The sequence below is a fragment of the Scyliorhinus torazame genome, chromosome 9 (assembly GCF_047496885.1).
Source record: "Scyliorhinus torazame isolate Kashiwa2021f chromosome 9, sScyTor2.1, whole genome shotgun sequence".
Lineage (NCBI taxonomy): Eukaryota > Metazoa > Chordata > Chondrichthyes > Carcharhiniformes > Scyliorhinidae > Scyliorhinus > Scyliorhinus torazame.
Window position 1 is genome coordinate 22,729,747 of NC_092715.1, and position 27,227 is coordinate 22,756,973.

General features: G+C 44.8%; 1 protein-coding gene across 2 annotated transcripts in view; it reads left to right on the plus strand.

Annotated features, from left to right (window-relative positions):
• The window catches only part of fam193a (family with sequence similarity 193 member A), a 304,881-nt gene that overhangs the window by 233,426 nt on the left and 44,228 nt on the right, over positions 1-27,227 (plus strand). For both annotated transcript variants that reach the window (XM_072515688.1, XM_072515689.1), the window contains exons 7-13: positions 4,745-4,869; positions 8,163-8,310; positions 14,210-14,287; positions 17,507-17,622; positions 18,828-19,070; positions 20,782-20,935; positions 22,192-22,371. In XM_072515688.1, the coding sequence (XP_072371789.1) occupies positions 4,745-4,869; positions 8,163-8,310; positions 14,210-14,287; positions 17,507-17,622; positions 18,828-19,070; positions 20,782-20,935; positions 22,192-22,371 (1,044 nt within the window). The remainder of the gene's footprint in view (positions 1-4,744; positions 4,870-8,162; positions 8,311-14,209; positions 14,288-17,506; positions 17,623-18,827; positions 19,071-20,781; positions 20,936-22,191; positions 22,372-27,227) is intronic.

The following is a 27,227-nucleotide window of genomic DNA, read 5'->3' on the forward strand; positions in this document are numbered from 1 at the left end:
CATCCTTTCTCTAAAAACTTCCTTGTCTTCTGTATTAGTTTTCAGCTTATCTTGACTGGTTCCTTTTTCTGTTGTTAATACATTTCTTTCCTGGTGGGACAGCTTTTATTTCCTTTCTGAAGAAGAACCCATTTGAAAAGTCATATTAAACTCGAAATGGTAGCTGTTTCTTTCCCCACAGTTGCTGCCAGACCTGAGTTTTACCAGCATCCGCCGTATTTTGCTTTTATTTTTTGACTGACTGCTTCAATTTTTTAACCTATCCTCACACTACCTACCTGGATTTCTCACCAACCCACCAAGACATCAGTCAACCAATCTCATTGAAACTCTGCCTCCCTCACTAGGGAGTCTAGAATTTTCACTTTTGAAGGTCAAGTCTCTGGGTTCTCTCAATACTGCTCCCACTGCTTCAATGACTGCACAGATCCCAGGGTTTCAATCACTTCTCCTCAGACTCCATTCCATTGGATTTCCGAATCTGCACTCTCGCCTCAACTTGCGCAATTTCAGCTTTTCAATAGCCGGCTGGTATCACTGGGCTGGCACTACCCCTGGATTTTACCAAGCTTCAACCACCCGTTACACAAAGCAACAAATGGTTCCCAGTGCTTCCGCTGAGCCCTCGCCCTTTGCAGCAGGGATCCAGTATCTTCTGCCACCTTCTTAGCTTCCCACGACTTCTCCTGACCCCTAAGACACAGCACTATCAAAAGGTTCCTGGGACTTCTGAGCCACAACTGCAACGAGCAAACTAACAGCAATATGTTTGCTGCCTGATGGTAGCACCTTTTGGATATTGCCTTTTCGTCTACTGCTGAGCATCCCAGCAAACACAGATAAAATGAACCCCTAGAACTTTCTTAAGCTGCACCCATCTCCATGATGACATAGCGTTCCAAGGCTCACTGGATGCATTTAAATCAAACGTAGCTTTAACTCCCAAAACAAAATATCACTCTGGGCTGAATTTCTTTGCAGGCAGTACAGACACCTCATTTCCAATTCTGCAGCTGAGGAAACACACATGCTGTTTTATGATCTTCCCTCTTAAGATCTAGCTCATAACCCCTTTGGTCAACATGGCCCCAACTTTTTAAGTGTAATCGCCTTCAAGCTGCTTTAGGTACATTTATCCCATTTTCTACAGTTAACTTTAATCTTCCCAGATCTAAAAATTACCTCCAAAATATTACAATGGGCAATGACTGGATATTTATAACACAATTCTGCAATGAGTAACTCCACTCCCGACTCCCAAAGTCCGCCCTCCATCTACAAGGTACAAGTCAGGATTGTGATGGAATACTCTCCACATGCCTAGATGAGTGCAATTCCAACAATACTCTCGGAATTCAACACCATCCTGGGCAAAGCAGCCCGCTTGACTGGCACTGTAAACAATCACTTTTTCCACTGTCAGCACAGAGTGGCAGCACTGTGTACCATATACAAGATGTGTTGCGGCTGCTCACCAAGGCTCCTTCAACAAACGCATGATCTCCACCATGGACGAGGGCAGCAGTTGCATGGGAACACCACTAACTGCAAATTCCCCTCCAAGCCACACACCATCCTGACTTGCAACTAAATCACCTTCTTCCACTGTTCAGTTAAAAACCTGGAGCACCCTCCCTAACAGCATTGATGGTGTATGTAAACCATGTGGATTGCAGCAATTCAAGGAGGTAGCTCATTAAGAGCAGCTAGGGGTGGGCAATAAATGCTGGCCTTCTCAGTGACACTAACATCCATTAAATCAATTAAATAAGGCTCCTCTGATGTAGGCTGTCTGCCCCATGCCAGTCATTGTTGCCCAGAACTGGTCCTCACGTCCCAATAATGTGATCTTTGCTTTCAGCAAAACCTCCGCAACCACATGCTAATCCCACCATGGCCGATGTTGAAATTTGAATCGAATAAATAATCTGGAATTAAAAGTCTTATGACCATGAAACCATTGCCAATAATTGTAAAAAACCATCTGATTCACTAATGTCCTTCAGGGAAGGAAATCTGTCATCCTTACCTGGTCTGGCCTACATGTTACTCCAGATCCACAACAATGTGGCTGACTGTTAAATGCTCCCTCAAAGGCAATTAGGAATGGGCAATAAACACTGGCCCAGCCAATGACACACATGTGCCATGAAAGAATTAAAAAAATCTTACTACACTGTTACCATAGAAATAGCATGTGAAATAATCCCAAAATTAGCACTCTTGAAATGCTGCTCTATATCCTGTGCGCTCTGAATTAATTTTGCAGGAGCTCGTTGTATTATTTTGGGTCTGGTAGCTTGCCTTCCATCTCCGTGTGCTCCGGTTTTCTCCCACAAGTCCCGAAAGACATGCTGTTAGGTGAATTGGACATTCTGAATTCTCCCTCTGTGTACCCGAACAGGCGCCGGAATGTGGCGACTAGGGGCTTTTCACAGTAACTTCATTGCAGTGTTAATGTAAGGCTACTAGTGACAATGAAGATTATTATTAAATTAATAAAGTATACATCAATGATATTGCATTTTTCACTAACCTTGACTGCAGCTCAAAAAGCACCATCATTTTGTTTGTGTAATCCTCGACTTCTACTGCAGTTCTGCCTCAGGGGAGGCAGTGGCATAGTGGTATTGTCAGTGGACTAGTAAGCCAGTTACCAAGGGTATTGCATTGGGGACCTGGGTTCGAATCTCACCACGGCAGGTGGTGGAACTTGAATTCAATAAAAATCTGGGATTAAAAGTCGAATGATGACTATGAAACCATTATTGATTGCCGTAAAAAACCCATCTGGTTCACTAATGTCCTTTAGGGAAGGATAGCTTACCTCTTCTGGCCGACATGTGACTCCAGAGCAATGGGTTTTAAATGCCCTCCGGTATGGGCAATAAATGCAGGCCCAGCCAGTGATGCATCCCATGAACGCATAAAGGGGAAAAAAATTGGTTGCCAATTCCACGTTCCCGCAAAATCCCTACACCAGTTTATCGGTGCATTCTTCCTTCCCTAGATCTCTTCCCCTGATTCTCTTCCTTTTTAACTGATCCTGTCTGTGGGGTGACCGCATGTCAGGATCACTTTTGAATGTCACAAAGTACACAGTAACCAGTCACTCAGAAACTTTGAGCTGAAAATCAAGAGGCATATCTGCACCCAACACAAAGCATCCAGAGCCTCCCCAGACGTGGCTTACTTCAGTTCCCAGCCCCAACCAATTAACCTGAAGAGTTTTCTTTAAAGATTGGCAAAAGCAATTGCAACGGCAAAGTGATTTAGTCCCTCAAATATAGTTTTACGTCAGCTTCAATTTGAAGATAAGCACATGCTAAGGCTGAACAAGGAGATGTTTCAAGGTTGTGTGCTCCCTCCAATGCCTTGACTTTGACCCCTTCTTGTTCCCGACAAGCTGTCTCTGTGTGTTCGATATATTTTGATCAACCACAAATCAGGATCCCCCAAGTCTCGACCGGGACAGAGGCACAGTGGTTAGCACTGCTGCCTCACAGCTGCAGAGTCCCAGGTTCGATCCCCGGCTTGGGTCACTGTCTGTGCAGAGTCTGCACGTTCTCCCTGTGTCTGCGTGGGTTTCCTCCGGGTGCTCTGGTTTCCTCCCACAGTCCAAAAATGTGCAGGTTAGGTGGATTAGCTATACTAAATTGCCCCTTAGTGTCCAAAAGGTTAGGTGGGGTTACTGGGATAGGGTGGAGGCGTGGGCTGAAGTTGGATGCTCTTTCCAAGAGCTGGTGCTGACTCGATGGGCCGAATGGCTTCCTTCTGCACTGTAAACTGTATAGGGATTCTATGAAACTTTACCTATGATTTGCCTAGCAGTTTGATGCTGTGATTTAATCTCTGGAAAGTTCCAGTTTTGAACAGCAAAAACTAAAAGTGTAGAACTTAACTACAGCAAGAAAAATTAGGACAAGCCACGACAGAAAGAGGCTGTTTAGCTACTCCAGCCTGCCATACCATTCAATTAAATCACCTCAATCCCATTTTTCCCACCATAGCTCCATATCCCATTATACCCTTGCCTAATAAAATGTCAGTTTTAAATGTCGGAACATGCGGAGACTTTTAGGAGTGAGAATCCCAGATTTCCATTACCATGTATGTCTCCTGACTGGCCTAGCTCTAATTCTGATATCATTTTCCCTACAGAGACCACACTTTAGAAAGGGTGTGAAGACATTGTAAAGGGTGCAAAAAAGATTCATGAGAATGGTCATGGTCGCTGTGATTAGAAACTCCAGTTATGTAGGTAGATAGGAGAAGTTGCGGCTGTTCTCCGAGAAGAAAAGCTTGAGAGGAGATTTGATCGAACCTGGGACCCTGGAGCTGTGAAGCAACTGTGCTACCATGGCTGAAATATATGCATATAGCCTAGAGGAGCTCCTACTACTCGCACCAGTTTCGTTCCAAAGCTGCATGTTGGACTTCACATGTTTCTCTCTCCACAGATGCTGCAAGGCTGACTCAGTTTTCCCAGTTTTCATCTTAATTTCCAGAATGTGCGGCTTCTCTTAGTGAGATTGTCAAATTAAGGGCATTTTTAAGATGCAAGCCCATGGTCACTGGGTTGAATCTGTCAAACTCTTCCAGCCTGTGGATTTTCAATAGAGCTAGATTTGAACCTGGCTTTAGTAGGATATTGTCTAATCCTCTGCACCATCACATCCCTTGCATGCTTAAAGCCAGCTGCAATTGTACGAACAATAAATGTCTTCCTTGATTTCTCTTACAGGAAAGTGAACATTTGAAGAAATTCCAGGTGACGTGGGAACTTCATAACAAGCACCTTTTTGAAAACTTGGTGTTCTCTGAGCCACTTCTGCAGAGTAGTTTACCATCGCTAGTAGCACAGCTCCGGTAAGCTCCTCTATAACTAGAACGCTTTTGCTCTTTAAAACAGAAACCACAAGGAAAACAATTTATAATTTAGTGTTTTGTTTTTAGCAACGTTGCTAAAGTGAGAAGTCCTTTTTGTGACAACCATTCTCCTTGCTGGGCATTTCTGGATTCTATGCACAGTGAAGCATCAAATTAACTAACCTCTTCAGGATATTGTCTGCTGCTGTGATATTAACCATGCTCGTGTCCTCTTAGATCAAGCTCGTTGTCTTTGAAGTAATTATTGTGCTACTTTATGGGAGTAATACAACAAAGAACAAAGAAAAGTACAGCACAGGAACAGGCTGTTGGCCCTCCAAGCCTGCCCCGACCATGCTGCCCGGCTAAACTAAAATCTTCTACACTTCCTGGATCCGTATCCCTCTATTCCCATCCTATTCATCTATTTGTCAAGATGCCCCTTAAACGTCACTATCGTCCCTGCTTCCACCACCACCTCTGGCAGCGTGTTCCAGGCACCCACTACCCTCTGTGTAAAAAAACTTGCCTCGTACATCTCTAAACCTTGCCCTCGCACCTTAAACCTATGCCCCCTAGTAATTGACCCCTCTACCCTGAGGAAAAGTCTCTGACTATCCACTCTGTCTATGCCCCTCATAATTTTGTAGACCTCTATCAAGTCCCCCCCCCCCCCCCCCAAAGCCTCCTGCCCTGCACCTTGAAACCTGTGTCACCTCATGACTGACCCTTCAACTAAGGGGAACAGCTGCTCATTATCCACCCTGCCCATGCCCCTCATAATCCTGTCCATCTCAATCAGGTCGCCCCTCCATCCTCTCTGCTCCAACGAAAACAACCCAAGCCTATCCGACCTCTCTTCATAACTCAAATGTTACATCCCAGGCAACATCCTGATGAATCTCCTCTGCAGCCTCTCCTGTACAATCGCATCCTTCCTATAATGTGGCAACCAGAATTGCACACACTACTCCAGCTGTGGCCTCACCAAAGTTCAATACACTCCAACATGACCTCCCTGCTTTTGTAATATATGCAATAGGTTGCCAATAAAAAAATTAACTTGGCCTTAAAATACTAAATGACCCTCCCCCCACTGCTTTCTGGGGAAGAGAATTCCACAGGTTAACAACCCTGCATCTCTGTCTTAAATGGGAGACCCCTTATATTTAAACACTGCCCCTACATCATGTCTCTACCATAAAGCAAATATCCTTTCGACATCCAACCTGTCAAGCCTCCTCAGGATCTTGCATGTTTCAGTACAAGCACATTTCATTCTTCAAAACACCCAATGGATACTGGCCCAATTTGTCCAACTCTCCCTCAAAACAACTGCTTCATCCCAAGAATTAGTTGAGTGAACCTTCTCTGCGCTGTTTCTAATGCAATCAGTTTTATATTTCTAGCAATTTTCTCGTACTCTAATTTATCCCCAATTTTTGTTGTTATTCTTTGCGGTTTTTTGTATTATGTCCAATCTTCTGGCTTGCCATTAATCTTCATGGAATAATATTATTTTTCTTTCAGTTTAAACTAACTTGCTTAGTTAGCAGCAAATTATGTATCCTTCCCTTGAGTCTTTCTTTCTCACTATAATGTAACTTTGCTGAGTGTTGCAAAATAGCTCCATTGTCTGTCACTGCATCTCTACTGACCTACCCTCCATCTAATTTCTCAGTTCACTTTAGCCAGCTCTGTCGTCATACCCTTGTAATTGCCTTTATTTAAGTTTAAACACTAGTCTTAGACACACTCTTCTCTCCCTCAAACTGAATGCAGATTCTGTCATACTTATGACCATGGCTACCAAAGTGCTCCTCAACTACGAGATCATTCCTAACTCATTGTACATTACCAGGTCCAAAATAGCCCACTCTCTGGTTGGAACTAGAATGTGCTGCTCCAGGAAATTGGCCCCAAAAATTCTCTCAACTCACCTTCTAGGCCAATCTGATTCATCCAACCCAAATGTCGATTATAAACACCCAGTTAGTAAAGTGTGTTGGAAATCTTGCTATATGTTACCGCCAAGTGAAAATAGGATTGATATAATGTTCCCTGTGGTCAAATAGCCTGCCAACATTTGAATAATAGCAGAGGTACTCGATAGGCAAATGACCATGAAACTGAATTACCAACAAATCTGCACCCCAGCCATGAGTTACAGCCTTCAGAAGGGGATGGCATGGTTGAGGGCTACAACGAGAGGATTTAAAAAAAAAAAAAATAAAATGCTTAAAAAACAAACATAACTTTAACAATTGGACATGTTGGTGCTGTGGCAGTCTTCCATCTTTTAAGACAATGGTTTGCGCTATGGTGGTCAACTCTGTGTTAAGCATCACTTGGTATGGCTCAGGAACCCAATGAATGCATATATTCGAACAATGAATGCTCATTGTGATGTCAGTCAAGATTCAGATTCCAACAAAATCTTGCGGACTGTACTTCCTGTAAAACTGCTAAGTGTTAAAGTTAGCCCTCCCCACCACCCGAGGAGTCAGAAATACCAGCATTTTGGGAATTTTGTATTGAACAGCATTACAGGGATTTGCACAATGTCAAGATGAGCGCCCTGACATTTCATCCCTCTCCCTGGGTCATGCTGTACAAGCGCTGAGCGTTTTTCGAAAACTTTGTGCCTTTATGAGTTGAGGACTTTTATGATTTGTTTAAGCACAATTTGAAGTATCTCTATTTCTGTGCCAAAATCATTGATTAGATGTGTATCCTGGGTCTGAGCTCGTAGGAACTCCTTTGATCTGCAGTGAGCCTCCACCTTGTCACGCACCAAAACACAGGAACGATGGTAACTTGTTGTTTGGTCTAATTCTGCAAAGAGAATTCAGGCATCAGACCTTCCCTTTTAACTTTCATCATATTTGTGAACAAAACATTGCCTGTCTGGAACTGGAGAGTAGCCCTTGATGGAAGGGCAAAGGAGACCATTGAGTCCATCAAGCCTATACCTGCTCCTTGAAAGAGCTGTCCAATTTGGCTTATTCTCCTGGTCTTTCCCTGTTGTCCTCCACTTTCTATTAATTTTTTTATCCTTTTTTTAATCCGTTCTAGTGAATGCATTCCTCTGCAACTGCTGTATAATGCAGTCATTTTCTTGAAGTGGGTTGCTCAAGGTTTCCCCTCCTGTTATTTATATCCACCCACACAGTTAGTATTGCCAGCAGTTGTGGAAGGCAGTGCACTTGATTACACCATGTGGGGAACAATGGGCCACACCATCTATATTCTCATCTGTTTGTCTTAAATGGTGCTGATTGATTTCCTTTAAGGTTGGGTACGGCATCTCATGATTCATACAGTGAGGATATGTATAGTACGTTACTACAGCGGTACCTACAGATGGACCAGGAGATGAATAGAGTTGCTGCAGAATGGCTGGAGTGTCAAAAGCGAATAGATGACTACGTGGATGAACAGGTGAGGCTCTCTTTTATTGACATCCCTTTGCAACTTCAAGTTTACAATTTCAACATTGCCCAAGTGTTTCCATCTTTAAAATGCATAGATATTGCCATGTGTCTTAAAATGACTTTTTTGATGCAAATCTTAGGCTACAAATTGTTTTCTAGCAAGTATTTGAAAATATTGCTTAGTGACTAGTTCGATTATCAAACTTGAGGATTCTACTGCCTCTATTCTTTTTTCCAAAGTGCAAGACCATCCACATAAATCTTTATGGGCTCACACGTGTCTGGGTGCGGGGGGCTCTGGGTTGAATCACCTATCTTTCTGGGGGGTGTTTTAGCGATAAAGGGGCCTGTGTTCTGGTGTGGAGAGATAATCTCACATTCATGAAGGGTTCCGGGGTACTGTAAATTGTCAGCTAAGTAGGTGTGTGTCTTTGTCCTTTTTACGGTGATGTCCCGTCCCTGCAAGAGAAGGGTCCATCTAGCTGCGCGTATTTGGCTGACGGTACCGTCCTTGAGTCGTCCGTCCAGTAAAAGTTGGGTGGGGGTGTGTTCGGTCAGAATTGTGATGGGGTTCAGTCTGGTAATATATGAAAAGTACTGGACTGCCCAGAAAACTGCGAGCAGGTGCCTCTCACAGGCTGAAAACCCCTGCTCCACAGCATCTAAAAGTCGGGAGGCATAAGCTACAGGTCTTAACTGGTCATCCCGTTCCTGGAGAAGCACGGCTGAAAGGGTGTGGTCTGTGGTCGCTACCTCTATAGCGTAAGGGGAAAGCAGGTCTGGAACTTGTAGTGTGGGGGCTCCTATGAGTGCCTGTAAAGAGTCCACATCCGTATGCTGCGGAAGCCATTCCCAGGGGGCTCCTTCTTTAGGAGGTCTGAGAGGGGCGCTGCCTTGCTGGCGAAACCGTCAATGTGGTTTCGGCAGTAGCCAACCAGTCCTTAAAAACGACCGGAGGGCTGAAACATTCAGGGGAAGGGGTAATTTAGCGACCGAGTCAATTCCTTTATGCTCAATCTCGTGTTTACCATGCGTGATAATTGTTCCCAAATATATCGCTTTTTCTTCCAAAATCTGGGCCTTTTTGGGGTTGACTTTACAACCAATTGAATGTAACAATTCCAGTAGTTCGGACAGAAGCTCAATGTGCACTTCCTTGGTGTCTGTCTGCAGTAGTAGGTCATCTACATACTGTACCAGACATTCGGGGCAAGAAAATTTTGCTAATCCATTTGCCAGCTGTCGGTGGAAAATGGAGGGGGAGTTGTGGAATCCTTGTGTCAGGCATGTCCACGTGTACTGCTGCGCTTTAAAGGTGAAGGCAAATTTGTACTGGCACGCCTTTGCCAATGGAATGGACCAGAATCTATTACTGATGTCCAAAACCGTGAAGTAGCAGGGATTGAGCCCTGCTTGAGCATGGTCTCGGGACTTGTTGCTACTGTGGGGGCTGCTGCGGGGGTGACTTTGTTGAGTTCCCGATAATCAATGTTCAGTCGCCATGATCCATCGGGCTTTCTCACTGGCCAAATCGGGGCATTATTAGTGGAGGCTACTGATCTAAGTATGCCCTGCTCTAATAAGCTCTCTTACTTTTGAGATTTCTCCCTCTGCCTCTTGGGGAAATCCGTACTGTTTTGGGGGTCCAGGGTCGGGTCCTGTTACCTGTACGGAGCCAGTCATCCTTCCACAGTCGTGCTTGTGGGTCGCGAATGCTGCCCTGTTCTTTTGCAGGACTGCCCTAACCTGCTTGTCCGTACTAAGCGTGGTCGGGTTGAACCAAAATTTGCCTACAGCGCTTATTTTGTTCATATATTCGCCTATGTTGAGCATTGCGGGGGCTCTTGCGGATTTCGCCATCTTCCAGACACAATGGTTGACTGTATCGAATGATAAGTTGTGGGAATTGATGAAATCAATTCGCGGAATGTGTTCTGCTGTGTGGGGCAGGTCAACTAAAACCACGGGGTGTTTGGTGGTAATGTTACCAATTTGAATGGGTACAGGGGCTGTGATGTGTCCCTGCTGTGAGTGGCCTGTAAAGCTGCTGAGGATGATTGTGGCTGTCGTGGGCCACGTGTCTTTTTGAAATAGGGTGGAGGAATTTATGGTGGTGCGGGACCCCCCTGTGTCCCAGAGAAATTCGATGGGCTGTCCCCGCATTTTCGCTGCAACTACCGGTCGCCGGATCTATCCCAAAGGGTGTTGCAGACCCAACTGGGGGAGCCCGTACACCGTCACGGTACTAGGGGCTGGTTTAGCTCACTGGGCTAAATCGCTGGCTTTGAAAACCGACCAAGGCAGGCCAGCAGCACGGTTCAATTCCCGTACCAGCCTCCCCGAACAGGCGCCAGAATGTGGCGACTAGGGGCTTTTCACAGTAACTTCATTGAAGCCTACTCGTGACAATAAGCGATTTTCATTTCAGTCCGTTCCGGTCAAGTCCATCTGATCCGAACGGGCGCTGATGCTATGGATGGGCTCTGTCTTTTTCTTAGAGTGCCTGTCTGTTGGGCTCTCTGTGGCTTTTTAGGGGCATTGCACTCTTTGGCGAAGTGTCCCAACTGTCTGCTGTTGTGACACTCTAGTGACTTGGGTGGGGGGCTGTTCTTTCCCTTATTTACCCTTGCGGGGTTGTGGTGTGTTGTTTTTACTGCCTGCATGTCTTTGGCGGCCTGCTTTTCCTCGCTATATTTAACGGTGGGTTTGCTCTGAACAGATTGCTCCCAAACGTGGGACAATCTTTTAACTACCCACTTCTCGTTATGGGCCTCCTCTGAGGGATCATAACTCGTACAGGCATTCTGTCCTGCATCTGTGGCATGGGAGATAAGGGTGCGGGTCCATTTGGCCATGTTGCCTGGTGACAAATGGGCTCGGTCTACGTCTCCGAAGACTGCTGTGAAGTGAATCCACAGGCATCCAGCGAACGCTGTGGGGTGCTCAGATTTCTTCTGCCTACATTTGTTGAGGCCATCTACGGGGTCACCCCGGTTATACCCGATCGCATCCAGGATCGCGGTATGCATTTCTGCAAGGGTGACTCCTCCTACATTCTGTGGGTCGGGAAGGGCTGCTGCTACTGACGGATCTAAACTTAAAACCATGAGCTTTACATGCTCTCTCTCATCCAGGCCGTACATGGTCGCCTGATGTTTAACTGTGGCAAAGAAATGGTGGGGGTCTGCGGCGGGGAGGAACGGTGTGATTGTCTCGCACGCGTCCCGTAATTGGGTCACTGTTAAGGGGGTGGAATATAGATATTCCGCATTGTCCGATGTGGCTGTGCGGTGGGTGGTTACAGGGTTCATTGGAACCTGAACTATCTGCTGTGTGGGGGGTTGGGGTGCTTTCCTCTTTTGGGGCTTTCCCTGCGCACATGGTCCCTGAACATATCTCTGCGCTGTTTCGTGTAACTCTTCCCAATCAGGGCCGTCTTCCTGGTCTCACTTTTCCCCAAAGGTTTCCTGAAAACTTTTCTGAACAGAAAGCAGTGATTGCAGCTCTGCAATCTGCTTCCGGCACTTGGCGTGATCTAAGGTGCTCTGTCTTTGTTCTGTGGTGGCAGCGTGGAGTGCTCTTAATGCTGCTTTTAGATCGCTACACTGTCTCTATAACGCTTCTACCTGTTTTTCTGTTTCTTCTCTTTCCATGACTGCACGTTGCGTGTCCTGATAGGCCTTTTCATACTGCGACTGGAAACTGCTTAAATGCGCCAGACAAGACTGGTGACCCCGTTTGACGTCAGCCACCTGTCCATCTTTTGCTGCCAATTTCCTCCTTAATTCTAAATTCTCTTTTTCAACTTCGCTTACATCGACTTTACTCATCCGATGTATGCCCTCAACTTCTTTGCGGAGCGTCTTGTCGACCTCCTCTGTGCCTCGCAATTGTGCCAAGCAGGACACGATTGCCATCGGCTTGCGAGCTTTCCCTAAGCTCTTTTTGTGGATCTCGCTCAGGTTCTCCCACCAAGTATGCCCTATACCTCCGGGACCTGATTCCTCATTATCGCAGAAATCATTCCACAGGGGCCATCCTTTGCCCTTGAGATATTTCCGGATTTCCTCCTCCCAAATGGGACACTGTCCCACTCTACTGCTGCTGGTCGCTGCGACCGCAAATTCCTCGGGGTTCATGAGGCGCTGCATGGCCATCTTTCCTATCCGACTGCTTCTAAATTTGGAACAGGGGGCTCAGGCGGTGTTGTAAATGCGGGTACGGCTTTCGCTATTTTCCGAAAATACAGACTTCCGACAGTTTTGACACAACAAAAATCTATCAGTTTTACCTTATAGCCCTGTTAGTTACGCATGCATACACACATTTACGAATTATGACTATTGATCAGAACTGCTTGAACACTTGTGGTTTTCTGTTTCCAATTGGGTTTCTAATTCAAATTTCTTGGGTTCTCCCGGAGTGGTTTTCCACTTCTAGATCGGGTTCCGGCGGAGTCGCCAAAATGTTGCTTGTTTTAGCCTTAGTTTAATTGCTCTTGTTCCGTCACCTTTGCTCTTGTGTCATCAGGTATATTTCTGATACCGCCACCTGGTTCAAGTCCGAGTAATAATCAATAATCCAACGCTTAGTAAGAGTTAAATCAACGCACATTTATTATATACAGTAATCAATACTTATACATTAATTCTACTTCTAAGCTACTTCCTACAACAACGTTCTTGCGGCTGTTGTAGAAGGTCAGCAGAATGGTCTCGAAGGGTGCGGAGAGGAGAAGAAGGGAAGAAGGGTCGATTTGAACTTGGCCCCTATTCTTATAGTCCCCAGGGACTTCCCGCCTCTCGGACCTTGTACCTGGTTCCAAGTGATCGGACTTGGTCCCAATCACTTGGTTCGATATTCTCCAATGCTGGAGCGATTCCTTGATCAAGGGGTGGTCAGTCACCTCCCTTTGTGTAAGCTCCTGCTGGCGCCGAAAAGTCTGGGTCGGCTTTGTGTTACTAATTTGTAGCATATTGTTCCCGGGATTGCTACCTACTATGCAGATGGCTGGTATGTTGTTCTGTTGATGGCTGCAGGTATCGATGCTGTCTGGCTTCCCCAGAGGCAAATACATTGTTTTACCTGCAGCTGTCTGTTTGAGTCCTGGTGGCTGATTTTCCCATTAGCCTCTTCTATTCGCCATTTTAAATCGGGGTTTGGCCATTCTAATAGGGAGTTAGCCATTTTACATGGCTACAGTTGTCAATCTTATAATATAAGCATTATAATATAAGCAAATGTACAAGTTAAGTGCGTAGCAAGAGCCAACATATTGTAGTGTGATCAGTGACCAGGTGATCTGCCTTTTTTTAAAGGGTTTCCTGCTCTTCCCTGAATAGTGCCATGGGAACTTTTGCATTCTGAGTTTAAAGCTTCATTCAAAAGACAGCAGTTCAGAATAATGCACCTTTGAGGTATAATAATAATCTTCATTGTCACAAGTAGGCTTACATTAACACTGCAATGAAGTTACTGTGAAAATCCCCTAGTCGCCACATTCTGCCGCCTGTTGGGGTACACGGAGTGAGAATTCAGAATGTCCAAATTGCATAACAGCACGTCTTTCGGGACTTGTGGAAGGAAACTGGAGCACCCGGAGGAAACCCACGCTGACACAGGGAGAACGTGCAGACTCCGCACAGACAGTGACCCAAGCCGGAAACCGACCTGGGACCTTGGCGCTGTGAAGCAACAGTGCTAACCACTGTGCTACCGTGCCGCCCAGTCTGGACCATGTGCTCAAGTCTCGGGTGGGCTTTAAGCCCACAAAGCCTCTGCTGAGCCAAGATATCACCTGAAGGTTGATAAGCCATCAGTTTTTACATATTTTTAAAAAATAAAGTGAACAGTGCAGTGCTGTAATTATTGGATCCAGTTTTAATGGCATTTTCCCTCCTTGTTAGATGGCAATGAAGACCAAACAACGCATGCTAAAGGAAGACTGGGAGTTCTTCAAACAGCGTCGGTTATTGGAAGAGCAGGTAAAATGGCAACCTCTGCTACCGTGTGCACGAATAATGTGAAATTAATATATTTACTTTGTAAAGAGCCCAGAACAAAGGAACAAAACCTTAAAATTAGAGCTTGACCATTTAGAGGTGATGTCAGGAAACACTTCTTCACACAAGGATAGAGGAAATCTGGAACTCGCTCTAAAACATGCGGAACTTTCAGGTGGTGGTGGTCCCAGGCATCCGCTGCTCTTGTCCTTCTAGATGGTAGTGGTCACGTGTTTGGAAGGTGCTGCCAAAGGTGAGTTCCTGCAGTCCACCTTGTAGATGGTGCACACGGCTGCTATTGTCCATCGGTGGTGAGGGGGTGAATGTTTGTGGAAGGGTTGCCAATCAAGCCGGCTGCTTTCTCCTGGATTGTGTGTGGCTTCTTGAGTGTCGTTGGGGCTGCACTCATCCGGCAAATGGAGAGTATTCCATCACATTCCTGATTTGTGCTTTGTCAATGGTGGACTGGCTTTGGGAAGTCAGGAGGTGAGTCACTCACCACAGGTTTCCTAGCCTCTGATCTATTCTTGTATGCACAGTATTTATATGGCTCATCCAGTTTTGTTTCTAAACAATGGTAATCCCCAGGATTTTGATAGTGGGGGGGATTCCGTGATGGTCATGCCATTGAATGTCAAGGCCCGCAATGTTTACGGGCAGCACGGTGGCACAAGTGGATAGCACTGTGGTTTCACAGCGCCAGGGCCCCAGGTTCGATTCCCCGCTGGGTCACTGTCTGTGAAGAGTCTGCACGTTCTCCCTGTGTCTGTGTGGATTTCCTCCGGGTGCTCCGGTTTCCTCCCACAGTCCAAAGATGTGCAGTTTAGGTGGATTGGCCATGATATTGCCCTTCGTGTCCAAAAAAGGTTAGGAGGGGTTATTGGGTTACGGGGATCGGGTGGAAGTGAGGACTTAAGTGGGTCGGTGCAGACTCGATGGGCCGAATGGTCTTCTTCTGCACTGTATGTTCTATGTTCTAAGGCATTGCCATCACTGAATCCCCCACAATCCACACCCTGGGGATTACCATTGACCATTATCTTCCATAAGGGGCTGGTTTAGCACAGTAGGCTGAATAGCTGCCTTGCAATGCAGAACAATGACAGCGGAGCGGGTTCAACTCCCGTGCCGACCTCCCCGAATAGGCGCAGAATATGGCGACTAGGGGCTTTTCACAGTAACTTCATTGAAGCCTACTTGCGACAATAAGCGAATATTATTATTATTATTATTATTATTATTATTATGAGGCTGAAGATGTCGTATGAGACCGATTTCGGGTCTACAGACTTTGTGGCATGTTGGGCATTTGTTGTCATGTGGGCTGTCTGGTCATGTGCTCTCAGTTCAGGTCCGATTCCACTTTTCCTCTCTGTTTAGTCGTAGTTGGCTCTCAAAATGCTGGGATCCTTCCCATAGACTCTGCCTCCATCTGGTTCAGTCCAAGGCAATAGCCTCCCAGGAGTTTATGTCAATGTTGCATTTCTTCATTCAGGGCAGATGTATCAGAAATGGACAAAAAAACACTTTCCTGTGACTTGTAATTCACAGTCATGTTCACCAATCATGCTCAGCTGATAGTGAAATGGATTCCCTGATTTCAGCTTAAGAATTTCACTGTGATAACCAGCAAAGCATCAGAAGCTCCAACAAGAAAACTCATCCGATTGTAAATTGTTCTTTCAAGAGTGACTGACAAAGGGTCCATATCGAAGTGCTTAGAATATAAAACTCACTGTTAGCTTGGCTTGGTCACCTCGTGTTCAGGAGATTGTGGATTCAAACACCAAGAAAGGAGTGCTGCATTGTCAAAGGTGCTATATTTTGGGAAAAGGTATTAGATGCAGAGGTACTACCTTTTTGGGGAAGTTGATGGAAAGTCAAGAAATGTCACAGCATAGGAAGAAGCCTTTCAGTCGTTCATGGGAATAACAGCTCCTCCTTCACTCCGTCCTATTGCTAGCTCACCATCAGAGATGGCTCAATCATAGCCTGCTGCTGCTGGAGAATTGCCCTGTTAACTTGGTGCTCCCCTCTCAGCTTAGGAAAAAAGTGAGGTAATACAGTACAAAGCAATTCATTCAGTATTGTTTTTAAAAGTGTTACTTCGTGAGGGGAATGGTATCTGGGATAATAGGTTATGCTAGAAAAATTCAGATTATCCAGCGAGTCAAATTAAGTGACTTGAACAAAACCAACACATACCTTTCAGAATAAAAATGGAGTTAACAGATACATTCAAGACTCTGTGAAACAGTTGTGTGCCAAACAGTTTACAGCCAATTAAGTTTCTTTTTAAATACAAGAACAGTTGGAGAAACAGCAGCTGGTTTGAACACAGCAAGTTCCCATAAACAGTAACATAATCAATAGTAACTTAATTATTACCAGATGATCATTTGTTGTGTTGGTTGGTGGATATATGTGAACCAGGAACCTGGGGATAACTCTCCAACTAATCAATATCATAGAATTGGATCACTTGCATATACCCAAGAGGACAGGCAATGTGTTGGTTTAATGTTTCATATGAATGTCAGCACCTCCGACAGTGCAGTAGTCATGCTGAATCTTGTTTCTAAGTGTCCAGACTTGAACCACAACTTTCCGATTCAGAGACTCAAATTCCACCTGTTGAGCCAAAGTTGAAGGTAAAAATAAAATGTACGGAAATTTTCTTCGGCTTGACATGGCTACCTCGGTTTTATTGAGCTCCCAATTCTAGATGCATGTTTCACGTTTCAATGCATTGATCATTTAGAAAGTGTTTTTAAAACTTTTTAAAGTCATTAGCAATGGCCCTTCTTGGGGCGGCACGGTGGCACAGTGTTTAGCACTGCTGCCTCACAGCACCAGGGACCCGGGTTCAATTCCGGCCTCAGATGACTGTGTGGAGTTTGTACATTCTCCCCATGTCTGCGTGGTTTCCTCCCACAGTCCAAAGATGCACGTGCTATGCGGATCGGTCATGCTAAACTGCCTGTAGTGTCCAAAGGTTAGGTGGGGTTATGAGGTTACTGGGATAGGGTGAGGGAGTGAACCTAGTTGGGGTACTCTTTTGGAGGGCTTGGTGTAGACCTGATGGGCCGAATGGCCTTCTGAACTGTAGGAATTCTATGATTATTATTCCTGACATTTCTTCTCTTATGTTCTGTTTATGTTCAGATTCTATGTATTAAGGTTCACCATTTTCTCCCCCAGCTTACGAACAGCAAGAAAGCACTAACTGGGGAGAATAATTTCACCGACACAATGAGGCATATGCTGTCATCGCGATTGAGTATGCCTGACTGTCCGAACTGTAACTATAGACGCAGGTAAGTGTCTCGGGGACATGCATCTGGTGCTAAGGATTTCAATGTAATAAATGTTAAAATAACTTGGAGTACTAATTTTTTTCTTATTTCTCTTCCTTTTTAAAATTTATTCTTTCATGAGATATGGGCTTTGCTGGCTAGGCAAATATTTATCCATCCATACTTGCCCTTGGGAAGGTGGTGGTGAGTCACCTTCCTGAACTGCTGCAGTCTATATCATACATCCATTATGGTTCCCACTGTGGAGATGGGGTGGAATTTCCTCGCATATTGGGTGCACTTGTCTTGTTTAGCTGACATTTTCCCACGTTACCATATACAATGCCCCATTCTGTTGCACTCTTCGTATTTTCCTGCTCTTGCTATTTATAGATTTGGTCTGTTTAAGTATTCGTGGGCCTGTTTCCCGTTCGCTGTTGTTTAAATTGTTCCCCTTTATTATCCTGCTGGTGCTCTCCGTCCCTGACAGTGTTGGCTTCTTGCTGGGTATTATCGTTGCCTGCCACCCATACACTTTGATGCAGAGTGCTACCAGATCTTTCAACCTTAAAGGGCATAATCGCCCAGATTGATCAGGTTCTCAACTTGGCACCCAGGCAACCACATACCTTCAACAGTATTGCTGGATAGCGATTAGAGTTGGGGAACATATCTGATTCTCCCTTCTACTAGTTGGATTACTGAGGTCAGTGCCCCCTATTTAATTCAGCAGAAATTGAGATGGTAATTTCAACCTAACCTGCTGGGTGGGAAACCCATAAGATTGGTAGAATGCTGGGTTTCCGGTCAGTGGAGAGTAAAATCTGGTAAACGGTGTACAACCAGCTATGCATTCAATCCCATTGGTTTCCTTGGAAATCGGTCTTTCATTATGTATGCAGCTCGCTATTTTAGGCAGCTGAGCCTTTGTGAGAGGCCTTGGGGGAAAAAGTTTTCATTCCTCAATGTTAACGTCCTCACCTGACCAGAACAAACTTCTCACCTCCAGAGATGGGCGTGTTTTTTAAAAGATATGGCATGCCTCTCTTCGGTTCTGGAGGTAGAAAGGAGCCACCATTCCACGAGTTGGAGCCAAGTACATGCCCAGATACCAGATGTGAAAAGAGAGCACACTTAACTATCTCTGCCACCTAGCCCCCTATGATATTGCTCATTACACAAAGGATTCATTCAGGTGCTTCAGCTTTGCTTTGACCCTTTTGCAGGTGTACCTGTGACGACTGCAGCCTCTCTCATATACTCACATGTGGCATCATGGATTCACCTATTCCCGACGATCTTTCTATTAACACATTACCATTACAAGTAGAATCTGCTCCAGACTATCTCTCGGAGATACGCCCACCTAGCATGTCATCTGCAAGCTCAGGATCTGGCTCGAGTTCACCAATCACCATTCAGCAACACCCACGGCTCATTCTGGCTGATAGCAACTCCGCCCCCACCTTGTAAGTACATTGAGTTCTCAGCATTATTTGTGATGTTTTTAATATGTTATTTCAATTGTTGGGGGGGTAGACAAAGTTGGGGGAGAAAATATTCTTAGGCTCAAAGAACCAGAGAAAGGTAAAGGTGCAGAAAGTGGCCATTCAGCTCATCGTGTCTACGCCAGCCAAAATAGCCAAAATAGCGAAACTAGCCGCTCATTTTAGTCCCACTTTTCAGCACCTGGCTCATCGCCTTGCAGGTTACAGCACTTTAGATCCAGGTACCTTTTAAATGAGTTGCCCATTTCAGCCTCAACCAGCAACTTAGGCAGCGAATTCCAGATGCCCACCATCCTCTGGATGAAAAGATTTTTCCTCATGTCCCCTCTAAACCTCCTACCAATCACCTTAAATCAGCTCGAGGAAACTAACCTTTCCTGTCTACCCTGTCTAGGCCCCTCATCATTTTGTACACCTCAATATGGCCACCCCTTAGCCCCCCCTGTTCGAAGGAAATCTGCCCTAGCCTATCCAATCTCTCCTCATAACTGCAATTTTCAAGCCCTGGCAACATTCTTGTAAATCTCCTCTGCACTCTCTCGCGACCCATTTCTGTATCTAAAATATTAGCTGCTGCAGTCATTAAATATGCTGCTAGTTTCGCTATTTTGGCTGGCGTAGACACGATGAGCTGAATGGCCTCTTTCTGCACCGTAACCTTTCTCTGGTTCTTTGAGCCTCAGAATATTTTCTCCCCAAATTTTGTCCACCACCCCAACAATTGAAATAACATATTATCACGCTGAGTCAGGCTATCACCAGGTAGAAAACTGCTCATGTATGCTTGTCTGTTTGACTCACTTAGTGGATTCTTATCTCTCGGCCCAAAGGTTTGAGGCAGACACAGGACCTGAGCTCAGAATTGATTGGAAATCCAACACCTGACTGAGGGAGTGCTGCACTATCTGAGATTCCGTTCCCCCATATGAACTGTTAAACCATTGCCCTACCTGCCTGTTCAGCGAGAGAGAACTTGCATTTATGTGGCGCCATTCACAACCTCGACATCCCTAAATGCTTCATAGGATATACGGCACAGAAACAGGCAATCGATCCACTCGGCCATATGGCCGTTTAAACAAGTACGTTTGAAGTGTCGGTACTGTTGCAATTGTAGGAAATGCTGCAGCCATTTTTCAGTACCTGCCATATCCCAAAAGTAGTACTGAGGTGAATGACTAGAGATTATCTGTTTTCATGATATTGCTGGAAGGTTAAATATTGGTCAGGACACCGGGGGGAAAACTAATTTGTTAATTTTTCACTAATACTCTGGGATCTTATAATCATAATCTTTATTAGTGTCACAAGTAGGCTTACATTAACACTGCAATGAAGTTTCTGTGAAAAGCCCGTAGTCGCCACATTCCGGTGCCCGTTCGGGTACACGGAGAGAGAAGTCAGAATGTCCAATTCAACTAACAAGCACATATTTAGGGACTTGTGGGAGGAAACCGGAGCACCCGGAGGAAACCCACGCAGACACTGGGAGAATGTGCAGACTCCGCACAGACAGTGACCCAAACCGGGAACCGAACCCGGGTCCCTGGTGCTGTGAAGCAACGGTGCTAACCACTGTGCTACTGTGCCGTCCATGTTATTAAACACCGTACTGCCTAACCACAGTGTACTGCCTAACCCCATCACACGGTAATTTTATTTTTCTTCTCAGTGGCAGTGATGATGAAGATGTCACCCCTTTGTCAGCTAAGTTTGCTGACATATACCCACTCAACAGCTACGATGATGCAGAAGTCGTGGCCAACATGAATGGCATCCATGGTGAACTCAACGGTGGGGGTGAAAACATGGCATTAAAGGATGAGGTATGTGAACATAAATACAGTTGGGAGCGTGCAATGCAGCTTGTCCCTGTGCTGCATTAACTGTTCCGCCAGGAGATTTTGAGTGACCTCCGTGTTACTGCATCCATTAGTGATCATGCTCGTAGTCTTTCATTTTTTTTGGAGCTTCTCCCTCCACGTTTATTTTTCCTATACAAGTAATTGATTTTGTGAAGCCCTCTCTGCATTGAATAAACCAAGATGTGGAGATGCCGGCGTTGGACTGGGGTGAGCACAGTAATAAGTCTTACAACACCAGGTTAAAGTCCAACAGGTTTGTTTCGATGTCACTAGCTTTCAGAGTGCTGCTCCTTCCTCAATTCACACCTCTTTAACCTAAGATTTAATCACCTGCTAATGCTCGCATTCCAAGCATTGTCTGGCATCTTTGAATTTGTCTATATATATGTTTCTGGAACAGACCTCTTCATTCACCTGAGGAAGGTGCAGCGCTCCGAAAGCTAGTGACATCGAAACAAACCTGTTGGACTTTAACCTGGTGTTGTAAGACTTCTTATTGAATAAACCAAAGCAAGGGGGTGGGTACCTGTAACTGCACAGACCTTGTTTAGTGCTCACTACAAGACATTTTGGTTTGGAATACACTGTTACCTATTGTTTTTATGATCCCCCTTACTGTTTTCTCCAGTTTACTCCTGAGCTATATGTTTTAAAATGCAATAAAACCCTTGGTGCCAACCAATAAATCAGCGACTTTTCTTGTTTTTGCTTTTTTTACTCTGTTATATTACTCTTCACTCGTTTCTTTTCACTCCCTATTTGGATCAGGAAAGGTGATTGTGATTTCCAGTGCTTGGTTCTAGGAATGTACCTAATTGAGCCCTTTTGTCTCTTAAGCTGGTCTGCCTTATTGAGCCTTGCTCCTTGTTGCATAGGGTTTAAAGTCAGGGGTTTCCGCTACAAGCAGCGTGTATCTTTTTCCCACTGCCATGTTGAGGCTTTGATGGGGTTAAGGCCTGGCATGTCCAGGCCGGGTACAATTTCTGGCTTCCTTTTTGCATTGCTGGCCAATCGGACTAATCATGCGTCTGTTTATCTCATTACTATTTGTGGGAGCGTGTAATGCATACGTTAGCTGCCATGTTTCTTAAATTACAACAAAACCACTGCAGTGGCTATGGTGCCCTTTGGGACATGCTCAGGGCATAAAAGGTGCTGTATAAAGACTGGTTAGTTTGTTCATTCCTTAATGCCCTTCTTTGAAATTTGCGTTCTAGTCTCCGCAGGTAAGCAGCACCAGTAGCAGCTCTTCAGAAGTGGATGATGAAGATGGTGATGATGGAGAGAGCAGCAGTGACCCCCCTGTGTCTCATACAGAGGAAATGCCTGGGAAAAGAGCAGGTAGAAAGGAGGAAGCGAGGAGGGACAGTCCACCACCATCATATCCCAGTCAGCAGGTACTCGCTGTGCTAATAAAAAGTGGGGTGGGGTAAGAACATGGGTTGAAATGTGAAATGAAAAGAGTTTCTGGAAATAAAGTCAGTCAACTTGAGGTATATACTCGATCTGGTCACTGAAAGGATTTAGAAACTAGTTACAACAGTTAGCATGCAAAGTTTGACATTCTCCGCCCCAGAGGACCATGGAAACCTAGTTGTGATCTTTATTCATAACAGATAGATTTTTAGACTGAGAGAATGAAGTGTTATTGGGATGGGGCACGGGTGGGCGATTTAGGATTTCCTTGATCCAAGGGCTAATCTTACAAGTCTACTTTCTGACGAAGCCACTGAAGGAGTGAAAGCTATTTTCCCTGTAAATAACAGAACAGCTCTCACTGAAGGAAGATTACTCTTCCAGGTCTTAAACAGATTTCAGTTACCCCCTAATGGAAGATTTTCTGGATAGGTTGCTCAAAACTAAATCATCTACTTTTAAAGCATGGATCTTTGCCTTTTAAAATCTCTTAAAAGAGCGTCTAGGATTTGAAAATTAATGCAAAAATACAGTTTATACTTTTAGTGGGGTTTTATTATAACATTTCAAAGTAATAATAAGTATAAAACAGAGTTAGAGAACCTTCAAAATGAAAATCTGCTGATAGTCCATTATTATCTGCTAAAAGATTATCTTCATTAAGAGAAAGTTATATTTAAACCATGGGAATCTGAAAGTATCTCTAAGTATGTTTATCTAATATATTCCTATGAGAAGTAGACACATACTGACAAAGCCCCGAGAGACTTTGTTCGACGAAGCAAGCGGGGAAGAGAACATCTCTTTTTTAATGTTTTTATTCTCCTCCTTTTTCACATTCTCTCCCAAATTTACACCCATCAACAATAATCCGTAACGAATGCAATGTCAATCCCCATATCAATAACAACAATCCCATCGTTCCATCAAACCCTCAAACTGCATCCCGCATATTAACATAAACAAATAACAAAAAGGAATCAGGAATCACCCATAATCACCATTAACAAGTACAGTCAGTCCTCCTCCCCTCCAACCCCCCCACCCCCCAATGTAACCCAATTCTCGAAAGTGCATAATGAATAACGCCCATGAATTGTAGAACCCCTCCATCCTTCCTCTCAGTTCAAATTTGACCTTCTCAAGAGTCAAGAATTCCAGCAGGTCCCCCCGCCACGCCAGGGCACAGGGTGGAGAGCTTGATCTCCATCCCAACAGGATCCGTCTTCGGACGATCAATGAGGCGAAGGCTACAAACCTGCCTCCGCACCCGTTTCCAATCCTGGCTGGTCCGACACCCCGAATATGGCCTCCCGAGGGCCCGGGTCCAGTTTCACGTGCACCACCTTAGAGATTACCCTAAAAACCTTCCGGTAATCCTCCAGCATTGTACAGGACCAAAACATATGAACGTGGTTGGCGGCCTTCCCCCCCCCCCCCCCCCCCCGCCCCCCCACCCCGCACAATGCTCACACACGTCATCTACCCCCTCAAAGAGCCGACTCATCCTTGCCCTTGTGAGGTGCACTCTATGTACCATCTTTAGCTGTATCAGACCCAATCTTGCGCACGAGGTGGAACCTCACACCAGAACCCCTCCTCCATACCCTCTCACAACTCTTCCTCCCACTTTGCCTTTATCCCATCTAGTGATGCCTTCCCCGTAAACCGCCAACACTATCCCCTTCTTCAGTTGCCCTGTCGTCAGCACCTCCTCCAGCAATGTGGAGGCCGGCTCTACCGGGAAGCTCTGGATCTCCTTCCTGGCAAAGTCTCGAACCTGCATTGGGGAAGAGAACATCTTGGCTGCGCTCTCTTGCAGTCGGGATTGAGTGATAGCTCTGTTGAATCAGTCTCCTCTTATACCGTATCTATTTCTGTCAATAGCCCGGTATCTCTATAATGAGTGATCAACGTACAATTTTGTAGTTTCACTTAATCTTATTGACAGTCTACCTTTAAAAGTCGATTAATGTTTCTGTTAACATTAGTTTGAGTGTCAAATGTTTTAACCTATGTCCGGTCAGCAGGGCATTCGAAGAGTGACTTAATTTAGTTATCTCTTATCGTGTCAAATATATAGTTGGGACAGAAAGTTACTATTGAAAAGTGGCTCTAGTGATTCAAGAAGTTGTACAGTTGGACAGAAAGTCACTTATAATAACCTTTATTATTGTCACAAATAGGCTTGCTTTAACACTGCAATGAAGTTTCTGTGAAAATCCCTTAGTCGCCACACTCTGGCACCTGTTCGGGTACACGGAGGGAGAATTCAGAATGTCCAATTCACCTAACAAGCACATCTTTCAGGACTTGTGGTAGGAAACCAGAGCACCCGGAGGAAACCCACGCAGAGACGGGGAGTATGAGCAGACTCCGCACAGACAGTGACCCGATCTGGGAATTGAACTCGGGTCCCTGGCGTTGTGTAGCAACAGTGCTAACCACTGCCTCTGTTAGTTCTGTTTGGTTATCTCTGACAGAGCCTCTTTCATTCTGCTGTAGCTACATCTGTACTTAAGTAATTCAAAGGGATTTATGTTTTGTCAACCCAAGGACCTTTTAACTTGGGTTCTCTGTTTGTTCAAGGCAACTTAATTAGTCTAAGGGTAAAGTACGTGTCTTTTTCACTGTGTCTAATGGATTCTAAAAATACTTGTATTATAGCGATTTTATTCTACTTGAGTTAAGAAAACTGTGCACCTCCCCACCCTGTGGCTATATTTGGATCCTTTGGAGGACTGAAGAAAACTCTGGGGAGCGAGGAGGAGAGAGTTAAAAGAGTCATGTAAATGGTGCTCAACGTAATCACATAGTCAATAGTTTAATGACCAGCAAACAGAATTTTGATGAGATGTTTCTTTTTAAAACCACCCAGCTGATTTTTACTTCGCTCCAGCTTTTCATAAATGGCTTTGTTGGCCAGTAAACCTGGCTTATTTCTTTTGCAACTGAGCACTTTAGCGCATGTGGAGACTGTGCATTTTTGATTTGGATAAGTATAAATTATATTTATCTCAATTGTCCTGATTGTAAAAGGAGGAGGGAGATCATTTTTCTTTGATATAAAATGTATTTAGGGTGATGGGCAAGTTGATAAAGCTGTTTCTTAAGAAATAGCAAGCATGCAGAATCCTAGCCATTTTTAAAGGGGACATTGCATACCAAAGGTGAAACAGAACATAAATTATTGGTTAAACTGCAGTTACAATTGTATTCCATTTTGCATACCTTATTTTAAGAAGGGCGTCAAGACCAGGGGAGAGGCTGTATTTATTTCAGATTTCCAACATTTGTAGTATTTTGCTTTTATGTTAATATTAAGAGGACATCTGATGGAGGATTTCATATACAGGGTTTAATAAGGTAGGTGGGGGGGGAAACTATTTTGGTTGATAAATCAGTAACTGGAGAGTCACGAATTTCAAATCACTGCAAAAATAATTCAGGAGGTGATTCAAATTTTGTTTCATTTTGCGCATTATTTTTGTGAGACACAATTAATTCCCGGCCGGAAACGTTAATAGAAGCAGATTCTATAATAGAGGGGAGGGTAAATATTTGAAATGGAATAATTTAGAAATGAAGTAATTTAGAAATTTACAGAAAAGCAGCAGGGGAGCAACAGGAGGAAATGGAAGCTCTTTGAATGATCCCTCACAGCTGTAACAGATCAAAGTGTTATTAAATTCTGTAATTCAAAGTAAAAGAAGGATTTATGGTTAAGAGAGAGGATGCCTGAATCAATAAATGTTATCGTATGTCCTCATCCCATATATTATCATTATTCTTAAAATAGTTAAGTGGTTGTCTTTGATCAGTGCAGCGATGGACCGAAGGGCCTCCTTTGTGCTGTCGGACTCTGGGACTTTATTAGCAGTTCCAAAAAGCTGGAGTTTTTGTCGCAAATTGGTTAATTTTAATTTGTGCTGACGTCAAATCCCTCCCTAGTTTAATTCCCATCATTGCACTCATCATTTTCCACCTTTGTGCTGTATCTGGTCAGGCCGTTCACTGCCTTGTCCATGCAGTTCCCAGTGGCACTGCTGCTTCACAGCGCCAGGGACCGGGGTCCAATTCCAGCCTTGGGTGATTGTGTGGAGTTTGCACTTTATCCCCGTGACTGTGTGACCAAAGATTGCAGGTTAGGTGAATTGGCCATGATCAATTGTCCCTTGGTGTCCAAAAGGTTAGGTGGAGATAGGGTTGGGTCATAGGCCTAGGTAGGATGCTCTTTCGGAGGATCGGTGCAGTCTCGACTTGAGGGCGGCACAGTAACATGTTAAGGAATGGGTTAAGAAAATTCCAATTAGATGTCCCCTTGATCCAATAATTGGCACTGATATGCAAAGAGGCTACAGGTGACCGTTGGAGCATGTGATGTGATGATAGAGTTTGGTGCTGAGCGTGTTCAAGGAAAAATAAAGGTTTTGGGGGGAAAGGAGCAGAACTCTTGACTCTACTCGACAGCAGCCAGAGGCCAACATAGCACAGTGGTTAGCACTCTTGCTTCACAACTCGAAGGACCCGGGTTCAAGTCCCAGCTTGGGTCACTGTCTGTTCGGAGTCTGCACATTCGCCCCCTGACTGCATGGGTTTCCTCCAGGTGCTCCGGTTTCCTCCCACAAGTCCCGAAAGATGTGCTTGTTAGGTAATTTGGACATTCTGAATTCTTCCTCAGTGTACCCGAACAGGTGCCAGAGTGTGGTGACTAGGGGATTTTCACAGGAATTTCAGTGCGGTGTGACACTAATAATAATAAAGGATGTGCTCCTTTGGCACTGTAGGGATTCTTTGATTCCGTGTGCTGTTGGCCGCCTCACCCGCTCCGGGCAGA